Source organism: Seriola aureovittata, chromosome 6 (assembly GCF_021018895.1).
Source record: "Seriola aureovittata isolate HTS-2021-v1 ecotype China chromosome 6, ASM2101889v1, whole genome shotgun sequence".
Lineage (NCBI taxonomy): Eukaryota > Metazoa > Chordata > Actinopteri > Carangiformes > Carangidae > Seriola > Seriola aureovittata.
In genome coordinates, this window is record NC_079369.1 from 25,885,759 (window position 1) to 25,902,955 (window position 17,197).

A 17,197-nucleotide genomic window follows, 5' to 3' on the forward strand; every position below is an offset into this window, starting at 1 on the left:
GAATGGATGAAAGCTATGTCTGGCTGGGAGGCTTATTTACTCTAGACCTCTGGAAAAGGACCTGCTTATTGACCCTCCATTAGAGCAGTCACATTATCAAGGGTGGGAACGCTGGATCTGCTGAGGGATCTGCTCATTTCAGAGAGGAAGACCTACAAAGGTGACTGAACATACACAGTGTACATGTGTTTGGTCTGTATGGACAGTATCACAGTGTGATATGTGCTGGATATTGAAGTTACTGCCCTCTCTTATCATCACTTTGACTCCTTTTGCTCTTTGAGTTTGACTTAAATCTAAACCTGGTTCAAATCAAACACAGGTTATATACAATTAACAATGTACAGTAAAGTACAGGGAGTGAAAGAAATTCCATCTACCTAAATAATACAAAACATCCACATTGTCAAAAATAGAAATAAATTATTTTAAGTTGAAATACGTAAAATGGATGAAATAAAGGTTAATGAGAAAATAATTATATGGAAAATGAACATCTGCCGGGGAAATATTTAGGAAAATAATGATCAGATGACGTGTGAAAGTGAAGGTTTGAATTAATGACTTGAAAAAAAAAAGAATGGAAAAAATGAACGGAACCTGTAGCAAGATGAAGTATCTGAAATAAATGAGCCAAAGAGGAGCAAGGATTTGAAGGGGTTTGGATTTTCAATATAAAGAGGACAATTTTCTCGATGAACACATTTGCACGTCCAAATGTCACAGGTGCAGGTGTGTTAGAAAGTGCCGCTATTTTAAACAAGAGCATTATCTATTTCAGATCATGATTGTAAGAACTGCTTAAAATACTTGACTGAGACTGCAACGTTAGGATGATCAATAAACTGTGATGCTGAGCAAGAGCAGTGTGCGAGATATTCTTCTTTTCAAGGCTGAATATAAATATTCTATTATATCTAAAAAATATATAATATACAAAGATTTTCTGAGAGGTTCACGAAATCATACCCATTCTAGGTTGCAGTATGAAAAGTAAAGATACATCAGAATGAATCATAAAAGAAAGTGACTGTCAATAAAATAACTGCTAATTACACCCATAGAAATAATAAACCTGTTTTGAAAGACTTTGCTTGTCCATGCTGGAAAAGACTGGAAAGCCATCACATAACTACAAAGCACCTGAGATTGCGATGTTTAGCTTTGTGTCTAAATTCCGATTCCATTTCTTCAACCGGCTTGGGATAGAAGACACAGATCACTGTGTGAAATGACACATGGAACAGGGCCTTTGTGTGCTAAACGGACATGTTTTGGGGGAAATATCCCAAAAACTGAATTTGAACACTAACACGGGGAGTTTGCAGTTTTTCTTAAGGTTGGACTCTGAATGAAAGGATGCTTACTGTTGAGGATGTTCTCCAGTCGTTGGGTCATTGATCCCTCCACTCTCTCTGTGCCATCAGACTCCTGTCTCTGGTGGATCGCTGCAACACAAGTCACCAATTAATTCATATTGTAGAGAGACTGTGGCGGACAAAACACACTGAAAGGAAATCAGACGAACAATAAATGTTTGCATGAATGAAGGACCTGGTAAGAAATGTGGGGGGAAAAATAATTTTAGGTTCTCTGTACTGCAGAGTAACCAACGTGCAATCCCCCGGAGACAGGAACAATTTCAATTTCAGGAACCGAAGGTAAAACAATAAACATGCCCCAACCCCAGTGATAGATGGGAGATAACCTCGCCGGTTCTCCGCCCACAGATGCTGCTATTGAACCCACTCCCTCTTGTGCCTGTTCCCACGCAACAGAGAACCTGCCCGTGTCTCAGTGGTGACTGTACCGGATCAATTCACTTAACCAAAGCAATTAATAGCACCGTTTTGTGGTCTTGGGACATTTGGAACCCTTTGACCTTGAGGTAATGTGAATCTAAAATGTTTCAACCATCTGAAAAATAACATTTGGGGGAGCAGGGCTGGAGGTCTGGACGCCAAAAATGATTCCTGCAGAGGCAAGGGAGGGACGAGGAGAGTTAGAGGGGGGGGGTCTCTCCGATGGCTTGTATCCATCACTTAGCATGAAGAGCTTCACGCGGGAGAGGGAATCTGAAAAGAGGGAATGAGAGCAGACAGAGAAAAAGAGGGAAAGCGAGTGGTGTGGCTACCATCGTGAATAAATAAATGGTGTGCAGCAGCGGGCAGCTGGGTGCTGAGAGCTGCAGTGTGGGTTTATTGACAAAGTGGAGGAGAGGTGGAGAAGGTTTAGGAGACCTTCTCATACATACTTGTGGGGCGATTCAAATATGCAACAGGCAGACATCTCAAGAATGAAGTTAAGAGACTGAAATATAGGGGGGAAAAAAAAGAAAAAAGAAAAAAGGATAACGATCCTCTCATTTCTCTTCTCTCCACTTCGCTGCCTTCCTTCTTCTCTCACAGTTGCTCCACTACAAATACTGGCTGTTAGCAGAGCTGTGGAGACAGCAGAGGGAGCGGGAGGCAAAGTGAAGGGGGAGAGTTCTGTAAATAAATAAGTGGGTCCATTCTGACAGACAGAAGCCTCAAGGCAGAGACCGAGGTATTCCTAAAACACGCTGTTCAAACATGCCATTGCCTAATCAGTGCAGACGTTGCTGGCCCTTTCGTGGACCTCTCGACCAGCAGAAAATGTGGCCAGATGCAGGTTAGGACAAAAGTACGTAGACGTGGGAGTGTATACGGGAGAGTACACACACACACACACACAACATACACACACTGCAGGTCTGCTTCACATCTCCACACTCCCCCCTTGCCCTGCAGCCAGCTGTGTGTCCTCTGCGTCTGTCACACAGTGAAGGGCTGATGACGTCACAGCTAACCTAAACATCAGGTCAGGGTCCGGATAACACACGCAGACAGGACCTGAGGAAGAGCTGCAGCTCCCGCTTCACTTCCTGGAACCATTGAGGAAAAAAAAAAAAAATGAATAAGAATAAAAATACAGTGTCCCTGGATTCTAAAGCTGGAGATGTTTTGACTCCTGCTGGGGGCTGGGGGCTCAGGGAATAGGCCCTGGGAATCTGGCATTTTTGGAACACGGTAGCCGTTCCGTTTCCTGCATCACTGGGAGACTTCCTTTTCACACAACAATGAAAAACCTCAAATTTCAACATTTTTAGTAGCAACAACCCTGGACTCCCTGACAGACTGTCAGTCAGTCAATCAGCCAGACTGTCTCTGTCTCAGAGGCACGGCTCAGTTTGTCACTGAGGCTCCAAAACCAAACAGTCGCCATGGCCAGAAACCTTCCTAATCTTTCACCAGTCTGTGGTGGTTCACATGGACTGTTCACAGGACCACTTGTTTCATCACTGAAAAGAAATCCCCTCTTCAAACAAGTAAGATATTGTATCAAACAAAAACTCTGTTAGCAGCTAAAGCAAAAATTATACAATTTATTGAAACTAGAATATATATATATATAAATATAAATACAATAAAAGCCATAAAACTTCTACATATAGGTGCTTGAAACTATATTATTTGATATAAATGCGCATTTAACCCCACAACATACCTCCAAATTTTCCACCCCAGTAACTAGGCCACCTGACAAAGGCAAAAAAGTGTTTACATTTACAGGATCTAACCTGTGACCCTGTGTGAGTGATGCTGACTACCTTCTCTTGATTAAAGTACTTATTATTATATTATATTATTATTATTTATGCCTCAGGTTGTCCACCCACCTTTATACATACATCTCTTAAAGACATGTTGTTTTCTTTTTCTTCTTAAATTTGTATTTTTACTTAAAAGCTATTAAAAAATTACATTTCATTTTGAATTTTTTTTTTCTCCTGATACTAATCCAAATATGCCAGCCCAGGATATCTGCCAACATAGTTTCTCAATCCCGTAAGATTTCCCTAAATCCCCTAAATGTTTATGTAAAGTAACATGACACCAGGAATAACTGTGATACAAAAACGGTCAGCATCTCGCTGTAACTTCATAAATGTACCACAAACACTGAGTTACATAATAACATTGACTAAGAAATAGTATTTAATGTGGATTGGTCAAGCCGGTAAATAAAAATAAGAGTATCTGCATAATTAGGTCAGTCTCAACCACCTTACTGATCCAGTGATTAAGATGTTTCTGGTTTTTCTGGTCTGTTTAAAAAACACATGCACAGTGCTGTTTGGATAAATGCTCCTGCCAATCTGAAATTACAAACGTAAAGTATGGATGTCGAAATGCAAATCTTGTGAGGCCTTGCAACTTGACCATGCACTTCTGATCAGCTGGAAGATTACAACTCCACTAAAAAGCTGGCTGATGCTCCCAGTCTTGTTTCTCCATTTGCCAAAGGCCAACATGAGCTAACAAACCCAAACAGCACTGTAATTAACAAGATCTGTGATTTGTAGATGCAAAAGTCTAAACTGTGTGCTTAAGCATAGAGTTCATAGTTCATTAAAAGAGACATGGTATTTTGTTTTGCTATTTTTGTTGGAGATGGTTAGCTATACTGGAGAGCAATTAAGAAGCAATTAGTGGGAAGAAGAAAAAGAGAGGGAAGGCGAGAAACCCTGCGGATATTAAAGTCAGAGTCCCGCTGTTTGCTCTAAATATTTTCTATCCGCCTCATTCCTCTTTCCAGATTTGGCTTCTTCTCCTTCTATCCACCTAGCCAGCAGCAGTACACTTGTATTAAAAAATAACTCCCGACTTCTATTAAAGTCATCAATAAAAATCTCACATGCAAGCCGAAAACCGAAAATAAACAGGAGGCAAAAATGTCTTGATGGTGAACTGAGAGAAACCTCTAATGCAGCACAATTTCGAGCAAGGAAAAAACACAAGCACCCTGTTAATTTCTTTTTTTCACTGTTAATTTCTTTTAAATTTTTCACAGCTCCATCTCAGGTGAGGTTTCATTTGGACTGACTCGGAACAACAGAGAGCTGCCAAGGGCTGCCCAGAGACAAAGAAAGGATTCACAGTTGCTCAAACAGCTGTGCTAACTAGGCCTGGCAAGTGAGAGATTGCAGAGCTGTGTCGAGCTGGCTGGCTGTTAGCAGCGTGCTGGCTGGTATGTCAGTTTGGCTGACCATACCTAGTATACAGAATATCTCCACTTGAGATATCCATTCTCAGGCCACCACTTCATTATTTATGACTGAGAGCCAAAAGCTGGCCAGGAAAGGATGTTGTAGTGCTGTAATGAGTCGTGGTGAGAAGACAGGACTCAGAGATGACTCCATGTTTTTTGTGGAAATTATATTTGTTAAGTTGGAGGTGTATGATACTCAAGGAGTAGATACTTAAGGAGTCACAACTCTGAATGAAGTAAGTGCTCTAATGTTATACGGTTTATATACAATAGTGTTGCATTTGGGGCCATTTGTAGCTTTATTGTTAATAAGCTAGCAAGTTTGTAGATGCTTGTTTATGAGCAGAATTAGTCAGTGTGAATTTTCTCATCTCTCCTGTACGTTTTGTTACATTGACACATAGGAAGTAAAGGCACGAACAGTCTGGAAAATACTAACAGCTAAAAACAATCATTACAAAGCTTGACTGTGATGAAATGTCTGCTAACCACACCTGAAAACACTTGGACAAGCTACACAGATGTTAAAATGATGTTTTAAAGTGCCATTGGTTGATTTTTTTTTAGTCACAAAGCTGCACAAACTGCAAACATCAACATGTCATAAAGTCGTTGCAGAAAATGTTTTAGCAAATATTTGCCTGTTTACACATCGAGCAGATGTGGAGCGATGTGATTAATTTGGAGTAATGACAGTAATGACTAATGATTAAGGTAAAACCCTTTTAAAATCACCACTAACTTGCAACCACTGGTTAATGTGGATTCTACTTGAAATGAAACCTAGCCTAATTCAAAGTGTCCCTAATATCTTTTATCATTTATTTATAAAAAAATATGTTGTAAGGCAAACAAGAGTCTTCTGATCCGGATTGTCTTAGATTCTGGCCAATATAATAAATCCCATCCTGTCATACAGGTCATATCGCATCACGGTAACCTCTTGGTTCACAGGTCACTTGAGTCCATCCATGGTGTGCTGCTTCTTCCATGTGTGGAGACTGTACATTTCCCATTGGGGCACTGGGCACACAGTAGGCACGCTCAGTCTGAACGTGAGAATGACTGTGCATTGTTCCCATTGGTCATATTGGGTCTGTTATCAGCACTATCAGTCCTAATACTCTGGCCTGCATTGTGTTGGGCTGCTCCGTTTATTTAGATTCAGCCACTAACAATGAAAACATTGCCTCTGTCCCAACCGGGGCACAAACATACGGAAAGCAATAATAATAATGATGGAGGCAGAAAAGTGTACGTATAAATAGTAAGCGGAAGTAACTGAGCGGCTATGGCGGGAGCAGAGAGTAAACAGACAAAAGTATGAATGATGAAGCGAACAATTGATTTGAGGTACCTGGCAGAGCGACAGCAGTCAGTCTCTGCTACCTTGAAATCTTTTTGGCACCAGAAGGTCAATGAGTGTGTGTGTGTGTGTGTGTGTGTGTGCGTGTGTGTCCACTTCCTGGCTCTAGGGAGACTCAGGCGAAACTGTGTGTGACAGGTGAGAGCTGATCTCATTTTGATGAAGGTGAATTAGCAGTGTTGTGGTTGGCTGGTGTAACAGTAGTACAAAGTGGAGGGTGTTCACACAGCGTCCAAATGAGCCTCTTTAATCAACCGCTGCTAAACCGCAAGTGGGGAAAGAAAAAATCCCGAGACACACACACACTCCAAAAAAAAATCAACTGCTCCTTTCTGAGCAGAGATGAAGAGTGATGATTTGTGTATTTATTGCAGACCATTTGGTGAGGTTCCACAGCAGACAAAAACGTGTTAATCCCTCTCACCTGCTAGAGCGTCCTGGGCCTCAAAGAACGTACTGAGGCCTCCTTTCACATAGGCCAGACTCCCCTCGTTCTTCTTAGTAGCCTGCTTCTTCAGGTTAGTGGCTGCAGCCTTCAGCTGCTCAAAACTGAGGAAACATCAAAAGCAATATTTCAGTCATTAAAGGCTGTAACTAATCATTAGTTTCCCTCAATTTTTTTCAGCACACTCCATTTTCCCAGAGGCTGAGGTGAGGTCTTCAAATAGCTTATTTTGTGCACAGTCCAAAACCCAAATATACTGAATTCAAAATGATTAGAAAAACAGAGAACTGCGAATCTCAGCACTATTACACCCTAATATTATTCTGCAATTTTGTTGTCTAAGTATGATTAACTACACAACTCCTATGCAGCACACATAAGCATGCATGTAAGTCTGTACAGAGAAACATGATTTCTGGACACACATCTGTGGCCCAGTGTGAGAGTGTGTGTGTGTGTGTGTGTGTGTGTGTGTGTGTGTGTGTGTGTGTGTCAGAGTCTTGAGTGAGGTTTCCTCCGCAGGAAGAAACAGTCACCCAGCGAGGTCCAAACAGAGGCCCCTGGTCATGCTGGATCCTGGGGTCTGGGTTACGGGGAGGCTAAGCAAGGGGAGAGGAAGCCAGGAGAGTCCAAAATAACTCTCTTCTGCCCTGACATGACGGTTAACTGGAATCAGGGCTTTTGGGTCGGCGATGCCTGGTCTACATACCTCACTGTTCTGTGGACGACCAACTGCCGGTGTGCAGATAAATCAAAATACAAGTCATAAAAACAACCAGCTTATTGTCTGTCTTTTTTTCTTTCATTTTCTTTTCAATTCAATCATCACCATCTCCCAGTCTGCACCAAAGGATGGCAAACAAATTATTCTATCAATTATTTTTTTGGTTAATGGATTAATAAATGAGTTGCTTTGTCTGTAAAACATCAGCAAATAGTGGAGATGTTTTCAACTGTGTTGTTTCATCTGACCAACAGTACGAAGCCAAAATATATATAGGGTTTACTATCAGTGAAGAAATTGCTAAAAAAAAATAAGAGCATATTCAAACCTGAGAAGCTGGAAGCTAGAGAAATTATTTACTGATCAATTGATCAATTGATCGACTAATTGCAGTCCTACTGGACCAGAATCATCTGCTGTCTTGGTGAGAGAGGAGAAGGTAATGTTTCTTTCCTAACACATGGATTTACCTTACAGTGATCTGATGATACCAGCAAGGAGTGTTACTGGCAGCCTTGCTGAGGGCGCACCCCAAGAAACCAGCAGCACAGTGACCAGGACATGTCAGACCCTGACTCATGTTTGTTGGAGGGTTCAGCTAACCCCCCTGTAGCCTCCTGTCTCTCATCTGGTTAATTCAGTTGAAAAACAAAATTGTGATGCTAGCTAACATCGAGTACAGTAAGACTCACACTGCTTTCTGGGCACCTTAGGAAGTTATTAGTAGTTATGAGGAATGGTAACCTAACATTAGTGGTAACAACAAAGAACCTACCTGGATCCTGCATGGTTTTCTATGAGGTACCAGGTGGCGGAGAAGTTCTCACTGGTGAAGTCTCCACTCATTCCTGGAAATGTCAGCTCCATGTCACTCTGTGGGATTTTGCCTCTGGAAGATAACAAATAAACAGAGAGGAAAAGATGCACAGTATGTAGATGTATAGTATATAAACAGTAGAAACACATCAAGGATCAAATCGCGCAGACACTAAAAAAAAAGAATAAATATAATGACTATACAAGTGGCAAACTGTGATTGAGTAGGGTAAAGGAATTATGTGTAAATGGTGAGATAAATTTTTAACTTGATGTTGGAAGCATTTCCAGCAGGGGGCAGTGTGCAGCCAAGAACTACCCAGGCTGGGAGAGCTTGGCGTGGGAAGTGCAGTGTGTGACGCCTGGGTGCCCCTGGAGGACCCAGTACTCATTAGGGAGTCTTGATCTCCACTAATGACCCGTGGTCTACACAAACCAAACCCCCACCACCACCATCACCACCCACTCTGCAGTTACACACACGTATGTAGAAAAACCAACAGGCCGTCGGTGAAACTGAAAATCCATACACAGGGATACGCGTTGTGCTGCACACATACACACATGCACACAGAGTACATATTGTAGATGTGAGTACAAACACACACACACACACACACACACACACACACACACACACACACTGTCATGCATATGGACAAAATATAATTATATTATTTATTTATATATTATGTATATATTATAGTATTCAGGACATAAAATATTACTGTTAAAGACGTGAAACTGAGTGAAAGTGAAAGTTTCAAATGTCTACACTATCACTGTATATTATGTTTTTGGCTATAAAAATAACACTGACAATGAACACTAAATGAATTTTAAAAATCCCTCTAGTTTTTTTCAGTGAGGGGAAATTCATGCTCACGAAATTTTTTAAATCAACAAGAAGTGAGTGTATTTGAGGGAAACACAGGACGCTGGTCTCATTCCCTTTATGGTGCTCGTTGTTTTCAGTTTAACCCATAAGATACCAAACAATAAAACAGAATGTTTCACAAACACTACTCCATAATCTCACATTAAATGATCACTGGAGTTCTTAACAGTATGTTCAACTACAGAATAAAGACTCAATAGCCGACACACCATCAAGGCTCTTACACACTCTTGTTTGCAGAAGGTGCAAAGTGCATGTAGATGTAGTTTATCACTATTCAAGCTCTCCATATTCAGTAGGTGTTAGATGTTGGACTATATTATAGTTTTAGCATTACACCTCTGACCGAGACGATAGCATGCATAGCAAAACGCCTGACAACAAGTTGCTGATGGAACTAGAAAGTTCCCTTGGAGTCCAGAATCAGGTTATTCATATATCCATCACTCAGTTTAAGTCCTTCACTAAATTCTTCAAGCTAGTTTTAATCTGGTGTTTCAAACTACAGTGGACTGTACCATCTAAACGTAGGGAATGTCTTGGGTAGAAAGATTAAGACGTTGCAGCTTAATCTATAACAAGCCATATATTACCTACATGCAAAGGTTAGTATCACCTGGTTATATTGTTTATATTCATTTTACTCTCCATATATGTTTACAAGGAGAAATATAAGTATTTCATAATAAGTGTACATGGACTATTACTGCTGACATAGTTAGATGAGAAGAGACTACTCATTATATCAGTTTACACCATTATGAGACAGTATTTCAAACTGAGTGTCAGTTCATGTTGTCCGTATTACTGCCGCTCCCCTTATATATATAGTGTTTTTTTGTAAACTCTATGTAAGATCTACTTTGTGTGGTTGACCCTGTTTTAATTTAGTGATTGATCAGTCTCCACTTGTTAAACACTTGTTTTATAACCGGGCCAAGTATGACGTTACGAAACAGCTGGTGTAAACAGCTACAGCTAAATAACCGTCCAGTGACATCACTACACAAAGATGTACACAACCACGTAGATAGAGCAGACAACAGGGTGGTGCTTTTGAATGGCTCCATGTAACAAATCAACTGCTGGTGTGTTCACATATTAGTGTCAAAGAGAACTGTGCAGACTGTGTACGCTGGATGTTTAATGCAACCCTGGGAGGTGAGTGAATGGTACAGCCTATTTATGGGGGTCTTGTCTCTGGTCACGAGTGGTCACTTGCCCCCGGCCCCTCTAAACCAAACAAACACTAACCCAGAAATGCCAGAACCTGACAACACAAACTATACATTACAACTTGTGCACTCCCTGCCAGGCGCGTGGGAGGCAGCACCGCGCCACGCTGCTTCTGAGGCGGTGTACATACATGAGCATGGGTCACTGCTTTAGCTCTTTCCAGATCCCTTTCTACCATCGTCCCCTCTGCTTTTTACACAATTATTCTGTTTCCAATCCCTCTGTGCAGTGGTTAGAGGCTGTTCAGCCATTGCTGCGTTGGCATAATATTTCAAACGCCTGCATATGGGGAGAGTTTGTTTCTGTTTAGGGATGTAAACCATGACTCAATGAGTAGAGCGTGTGTGTTTATGGCGGTGTGATTGTGCTCGTATGTGTGTGTGTTCGTATGCTCTTGCTCTGTACTTGTCTATATCGATGCCCAGTGGATTGCTGGGTCGCAGGGAAAGGGGGGAGATGCCTTTGTTGCGGTCTGTCCTCATGTCGTAGTAGTTCATCTCATCCACCCACACGGCAGACTGGTCCAGGATACCTGCAGGACAGGGCAGGACAGACCAGACACACGTCACTGAGCGCTGCAACACATCCCAGATGTTCGCCCACACACACACACACACACACACAGTCTCTCTCTAACTGCACACATGCAAACATGAACATTCAATGTACACAGTATCATGTAGGAAACACTTGTGACTTGACACTCGTTTAACTTGTTGCACTTTTATTTATTTATAATATATTATCTATGACTTATCTATAATGTTTTACTTTTTAATGAATTGATACTGTAATTATGTTTGTCTGCGAGGTCCTAGAAGATCAGTGGCTGACAGAGCTCATGTTAACACGTGCAGATGGACAAGACACAAGCAAATAAAGAAAATATCTTTTACCTTTTTTATGTTGCATTTAGTAAAAATGTTGAAAATAAATTAAACATTTTCACCAACTTGACAACATATATGCGGCGTAAAGAATCACAGAAACTTGTATATAGCAACTGAAGTTTCCTTATAAACATGCCGGTGTAATTAGTAAAAGACTAGAATTATTTATAAATCCAATATCTGTAGTGAAATTTGAATCATACACTTTATTCTTAAAACTAAAATAAACATTGTCGGCTGATTTTCCAACATCACTGATCTGTGGTCGACTTTCCAGGCAAGTTTGTCACTTTTTAGTCAGTGTGTTTCTCAATTTTTTTCTCGTGTTTTATTTATTTGCAGTTTGCAATTTGTCGAAGTAATGAACACGTTTTATTTGTTTATGTTTTGTGTATTTAAAAGTTGCAGAGCGTGGAACTCCCTCGCCCACCGTGGAGATCTCACCGTCATTTGTGCTTTCTGAGGATCCTCCCATTAATTTTTTTTTTGTGTTATGAAAAAAAAGATCATGAAGCCTTCTGAGACAAAGTTGTGATTTGGGGAAAAAGTAAATTATATTATGCTAATTGGCTGGGAGTAGCACTGAAATGATTTGTCTGTTGTTTTGCAGAAAATTAATCAATAACAATTTTGACAACTGATTACTTGTTTTCAGTCATTTTTTTTATCACGCAAACCATGTGAAGATGTTGCTGTGAGCTTTGGGACATTGTAACAGGCACATTTCACTATTTTCTGACATGTTATGGACTCAATAATAAATTGACTATTTAAAAAAGAGATGAACTGCTAATGTAAATAATTATTAGCTGTAGTTGCAACTACTTGTCTCTCTCATTCTGTCTCCTTTTTTTGTCTTCTGAGTCTTACCGATCCTCTCTGGTCTGAGCAGCTTGAATGAGACCGTGGAGGTGCCGAGGCCTCCAGACTTGGTTGTGACGATGATCTCTCCCTTGTCGTCTTTGGCAGGACCCACACGGCACACTATCTTGCTGGCTGACATCCACTCGGCTGTCAGCAGGCAGTTATGGCCACAGATCGACAGACCTGAGACGGAAGAGAGAGGGAGAGGGTGAAAAGGGTGAGAGATACAGACACACTGTGACAGCAAAAATAAACAAAGTGTAGCACCGACACACACACAGACAATCTATAACAAGAGGTGCGGCACTCAAGACAGAATTGGCATCTATCAGCAAGTTTAGTCAAAACTGTCACCAAGGGGTCAAAGTTGAAGTTGGGGTCACGGTGGGTGTGGGTGGCCGTGACCTTCCTTCCTCTCACTCAGCTCCTTTAAGCTAACGTGTGTCACTTCACTGCTAAGTGGCTCATTACTGGCACAATGTGCACTTGGCCCCTGCATCTGTCGTCCTCTTTTTAAACCCTCTTGAAAACTATTTGGACACTAGAAGACAGACACAGGGATTACTTTGACAATTCTAGCTGAGGGGATTCAGAAGGTTTCACATGTGTATAATCAAACATTATAAAAGCTGATCAACAAATAGCCCATAAAACCGTGAATAATATGCCCATTAGAGTCCAATTTCCTGCCTCTGTTCTCTACTGGCCACTTTGTTTGAATACATAAGCACTCACACACATTTGTGCATATCTAATTATCTAATTCCAGGCCCCAGGGACATTCATGGTCAGAAATAGACCTGTATCACTGGCCAAAGCACAGCTTGCCAAGCATGGAGCAGCAGTGTGTGTGAGTCCTGCGTCCCACCTCCACTAAGACCTAAAAGAAGCAGGGTTAGAGGAGGAACTGGCGAAGATGAGGGAAAATATCGGCATAGAAAAAGTGTGTGACGAACACATAATGAGAACAAGATGGAGGTAGTCCATCTGTGTGGCAAATGGAAAAAAAATATATTTTCACATTAATGCATTTTGATAAGCTCTAGAGTTTCTCAAACTAGGCATACAGTAATCTAAATATTTACACAAACAAAAAAATTTTGTTTTTGGTGAGTTGCAGGGACAGCTGGAAAAATGCCGCGCCACAGGAGAAGCTGAATTACACAAAAGCAAAGTATTTTCTTTCCTAAATCTGGGCTGTGCTTTTTCTTTTGTTAATGTGTTTTTTTTTTTTACACCACAAAGCTGTTGTGTGAACTCAACTCCCAACATTAAATATTTTTATACCTATAGGAAATTCACAAAAGATATATTGCAATTTACAATTGCAAAATGAAACGGTGAATCCATAATGAATTTTCAGATTGCCCTCATTTCGAAAATATTTGTAATACTGCAACACATATTTAAACATTCATGCATGTAACCAGTTAAAATAATGATGAATATCTGCTGATATGTCTAAAACTAAACAATTAAAAACAAACTGTCTACATAGAAATGCATTATTAGAACTTAACTTGCTTTTACCTCAGGTCATTATCACTTATTACCTTATCAAATTGTCCTGAAAGTAAAAACCTAAACAGTAGAAAAAGTGATGAAATCCTGATTCACAGGGGAACAAAGAATTAACTGTCCTGTCCACTTATGGATCATATAAACAAAACCAAACTTTACACCAGCCTGTTTAAAAAAGAGCCGCTGTGGTTTGTTGATGGATAAGTTAATAAAATCAGTTAATACGTTTTAAGTTACAAAATACTCAACGTACCGGAGCAGAAATTAAATGACAAAAATAAATCAGCTACATTTACTCAGCATCGGTGTCTCCCACCTTCAACAAAACCAACTCCCACAGAGAAATAAATATTAAAAATCATCACCTAAGAATTATATTATTTACAGTGAAACAAATAAATGTTTATTACATTAAAATGTTTATTAATATTGACATCTTCAACACATTTGTGTGATAATTTAAACAAAATATCTAAATACTGTATATTTATATTCACATATTCATTATTATACATATTTCAATAAGAAATATAAATATTAAGAAGTATGTAAAACATGAAAAAAATATTTCTGAACAGGAATTTATTTAAAAAAATTAAACAAAGATAGAAACTAAAACATTTTATCGGAGCTGTGTCTATTGTTAACAATGTGGTTATAAATGCATTACCTATGAGGTCAGCTGGGCCCGTGCCCAGGTTCTCTCCACGGATGGTGACTTTGGTCCAGGCCGCACCCTCTTTGGGTGAAATGCCTGTGACAAGCGGGGGCTGACGGGCACGAGACATGGTGGCCTGAGGGGGCAGACAGGAACACTGGATCGATCAGCACCTGGTCCTGGATAATAAAAACATGCAGAGCAAGGCGTACGTAAGAGGACACGGTGAGTAACACAAACCTCAACAAACTGCACGCACTGACAGTTCAATTAACAGTGGGAGAGCTCTAGAAATGAAGCAATCAGAGCTAAAATGATCAGCGCACCAATAAATGTGTCTATTGGGAAAGAATTAATGAAGAGTTTTGTTATGATCAAATCTGAAAATCTGCCTGCTAGTCTTTGTTTCACATCACTGTAAATCTATTGCATCTAATTATGTATTTATTTATGGACTTTTGGTCCAAAAGAAAAGCAATTTAAAGACATCAGTTTGGGCTCTAATGACATAATAATGTACAATTGTCATAATTTTGACCTTTTTAACAAAAAACATTAACTAATTGTTAAATTAAAAAACAAAGTCATTGTAAAATAATTATTAGTTGCAGCACTAGAAGCTGACATAACTTACAAAGATATAATACAGGCTTACTGCAGTAAAAATGGACAAAAAACAATACCCCTATCTCTAACCATAACCCCCCTAACAGAAATATAAGCAATAAACAACGCCCTCTCGGTTTTTGTGATTAAAGAAAATATCTTTAAAATATCTTTAAGTCAACATGTAAGCATAGCTGATGAACCCGCAACCATCTTCATATAAATAATAACAAATACGGTCAAAAACAAATCACACCACTTTTATTGAATCACCAGGCAGTCACATACTTAGGTTTTTCAGAGTTGACTGGGGACAGCAAAACACGAACAAAATTTGGCTGGCAGCTAGTGTTAATTTCCCACCCTGTAGGTCTCCAAACAATGTATGCATTGCAGCAGTTATCTCTCAGATAATAGGAAAAATAGAGAAGGGAGCCAAGAATGAAGGAGCAGACAGAGAGCAGGGAGGAAAGGAAGAATGTAAACCTCACAGCGAAGGATAAATAAACCTGGCCTCCCCAATCATTCCACATAAGCCCACACAATACAGTACAGATTATGGTACCAGAGCAGGAGCACCCATGAAAATCAGTTCATGTTCAGGCTGTGTAAAGGAAGAGAGGGAAAGAGTCCAAATGAAAAATTGAAAGGATGTATTTCAGCAGCACAGATGTTTGCTAATAAATTACTGCCAGGTCTCAAGAAGGCTGACCAATCTAGACTCTCTGAAGCAGCTTGAACAAGGCTTCCGCCCTTTTGCTGCGCAGCCAAAACACGTTCTCCACAAACAATGCAGTAGTTCACACGGACCGGACCTGCATTGAGTTCATGACGGTAACCTTTTACACAGTTATGTGGTGACTAATTAGTTGTAGGTGTACAACTGGGGTGCAATAAGACTTCTAAGAGCCAACAGGGGCTCTAATATCAAAGGAAATCTAAACCGACAGAGCACAACATTGGTTCGTCTACTTGTTAAAGAGACTTTCCTGTGATAAGGAAGTTAAGAGATTCAACCTCTTACAGCAGCCGGACGATCCATCAGGAGCTGAAAACCATTTTTAAGGCTGAAAATTCTGATTATTTTTATCATGATTAATCTGAGAATCTTTTTTTTTTGATTAATTGATCAATTGTTAGGCTATAAAATATCCCAAAAAATGTCACAAATCACAATTTGCCAGAGATTGAGGAAATCTTTTCAAGTTGCTAGTTCAACCAACAGTCCTAAACGTTCACCTTCATAGTCAAGCTGAAATAATGAGTCCTCAGAAAATTCATCAGCAACTATTCTGACAATCCATTCTAGGTTTGTAATTTTTAAAGTATAATTGCAAAACAGCTTCTGAACTGTGACAATTTTATGATTTTCTTTGTCTTGTATATATATAGATTATATTTGAGTTTGAGTCATCTTGGACTCTGTAAGATTGATGGACATCTTTCATTATCTTCTGACATTTTATAGACTAAACAATTAAATATAATCAATTCAGAATTAAATCAAAACAGATTAATCAATTGCAAGACAATGGTACAAGCTGTCAGTCAGCACAGTTGTATAACTCATGAAGCCCCGAGTCCCATCTCATTAGACATGGTTAGACATGCTGCGTTCAAGTAAACATTAGTGTCAACATTTTGTGCTTCAGGACTCTTGAGATGTATAATGTTCATTGTAAAGTGCACACTATACGTCAGAATACCCATCTTTCATTTTAAAGGAGCCAATAAAAAAAACAATCTCGTCTTTATCTTAAATAGCTGGTGTCACAAAAACTACATAAAATTGGTCTCCAGAGCCAAAAAAGGTTGGAGCCTCTAAATTAATCAATTGACATAATTACTGTTGATATATTTTCTGTCAATCCTTTCAGACCTAAACCTCCTTAACACTAAAATCCCACCAGTTCACAATTTATCAGCTGCTGAATATTTGGCCCGTGGCACTAAGTAAATATCACAGGACGATGTTCATTCCAGTGTACATTAACAGGTTTGAAATTGAGGGAATTTATGCAGGGAATGTTTTGACACATGGCACAACAAGAACACAGAAGCATGAAAAGCATTAGTGGGACAGCAGCATATGTATTGACC

At 39.8% G+C, this 17,197-nt stretch overlaps 1 protein-coding gene across 1 annotated transcript in view; it reads right to left on the minus strand.

The window, feature by feature from the left end:
• Positions 1-17,197, minus strand: part of exoc2 (exocyst complex component 2) — a 47,385-nt gene that overhangs the window by 23,714 nt on the left and 6,474 nt on the right. Inside the window, exons 2-7 of the mRNA XM_056379084.1 lie at positions 14,504-14,670; positions 12,319-12,495; positions 10,964-11,090; positions 8,384-8,497; positions 6,864-6,988; positions 1,368-1,448 (exon numbers count right to left, since the gene is read on the minus strand). Coding sequence (XP_056235059.1) covers positions 1,368-1,448; positions 6,864-6,988; positions 8,384-8,497; positions 10,964-11,090; positions 12,319-12,495; positions 14,504-14,621 — 742 coding nt within the window. The 5' untranslated portion in view covers positions 14,622-14,670. The remainder of the gene's footprint in view (positions 1-1,367; positions 1,449-6,863; positions 6,989-8,383; positions 8,498-10,963; positions 11,091-12,318; positions 12,496-14,503; positions 14,671-17,197) is intronic.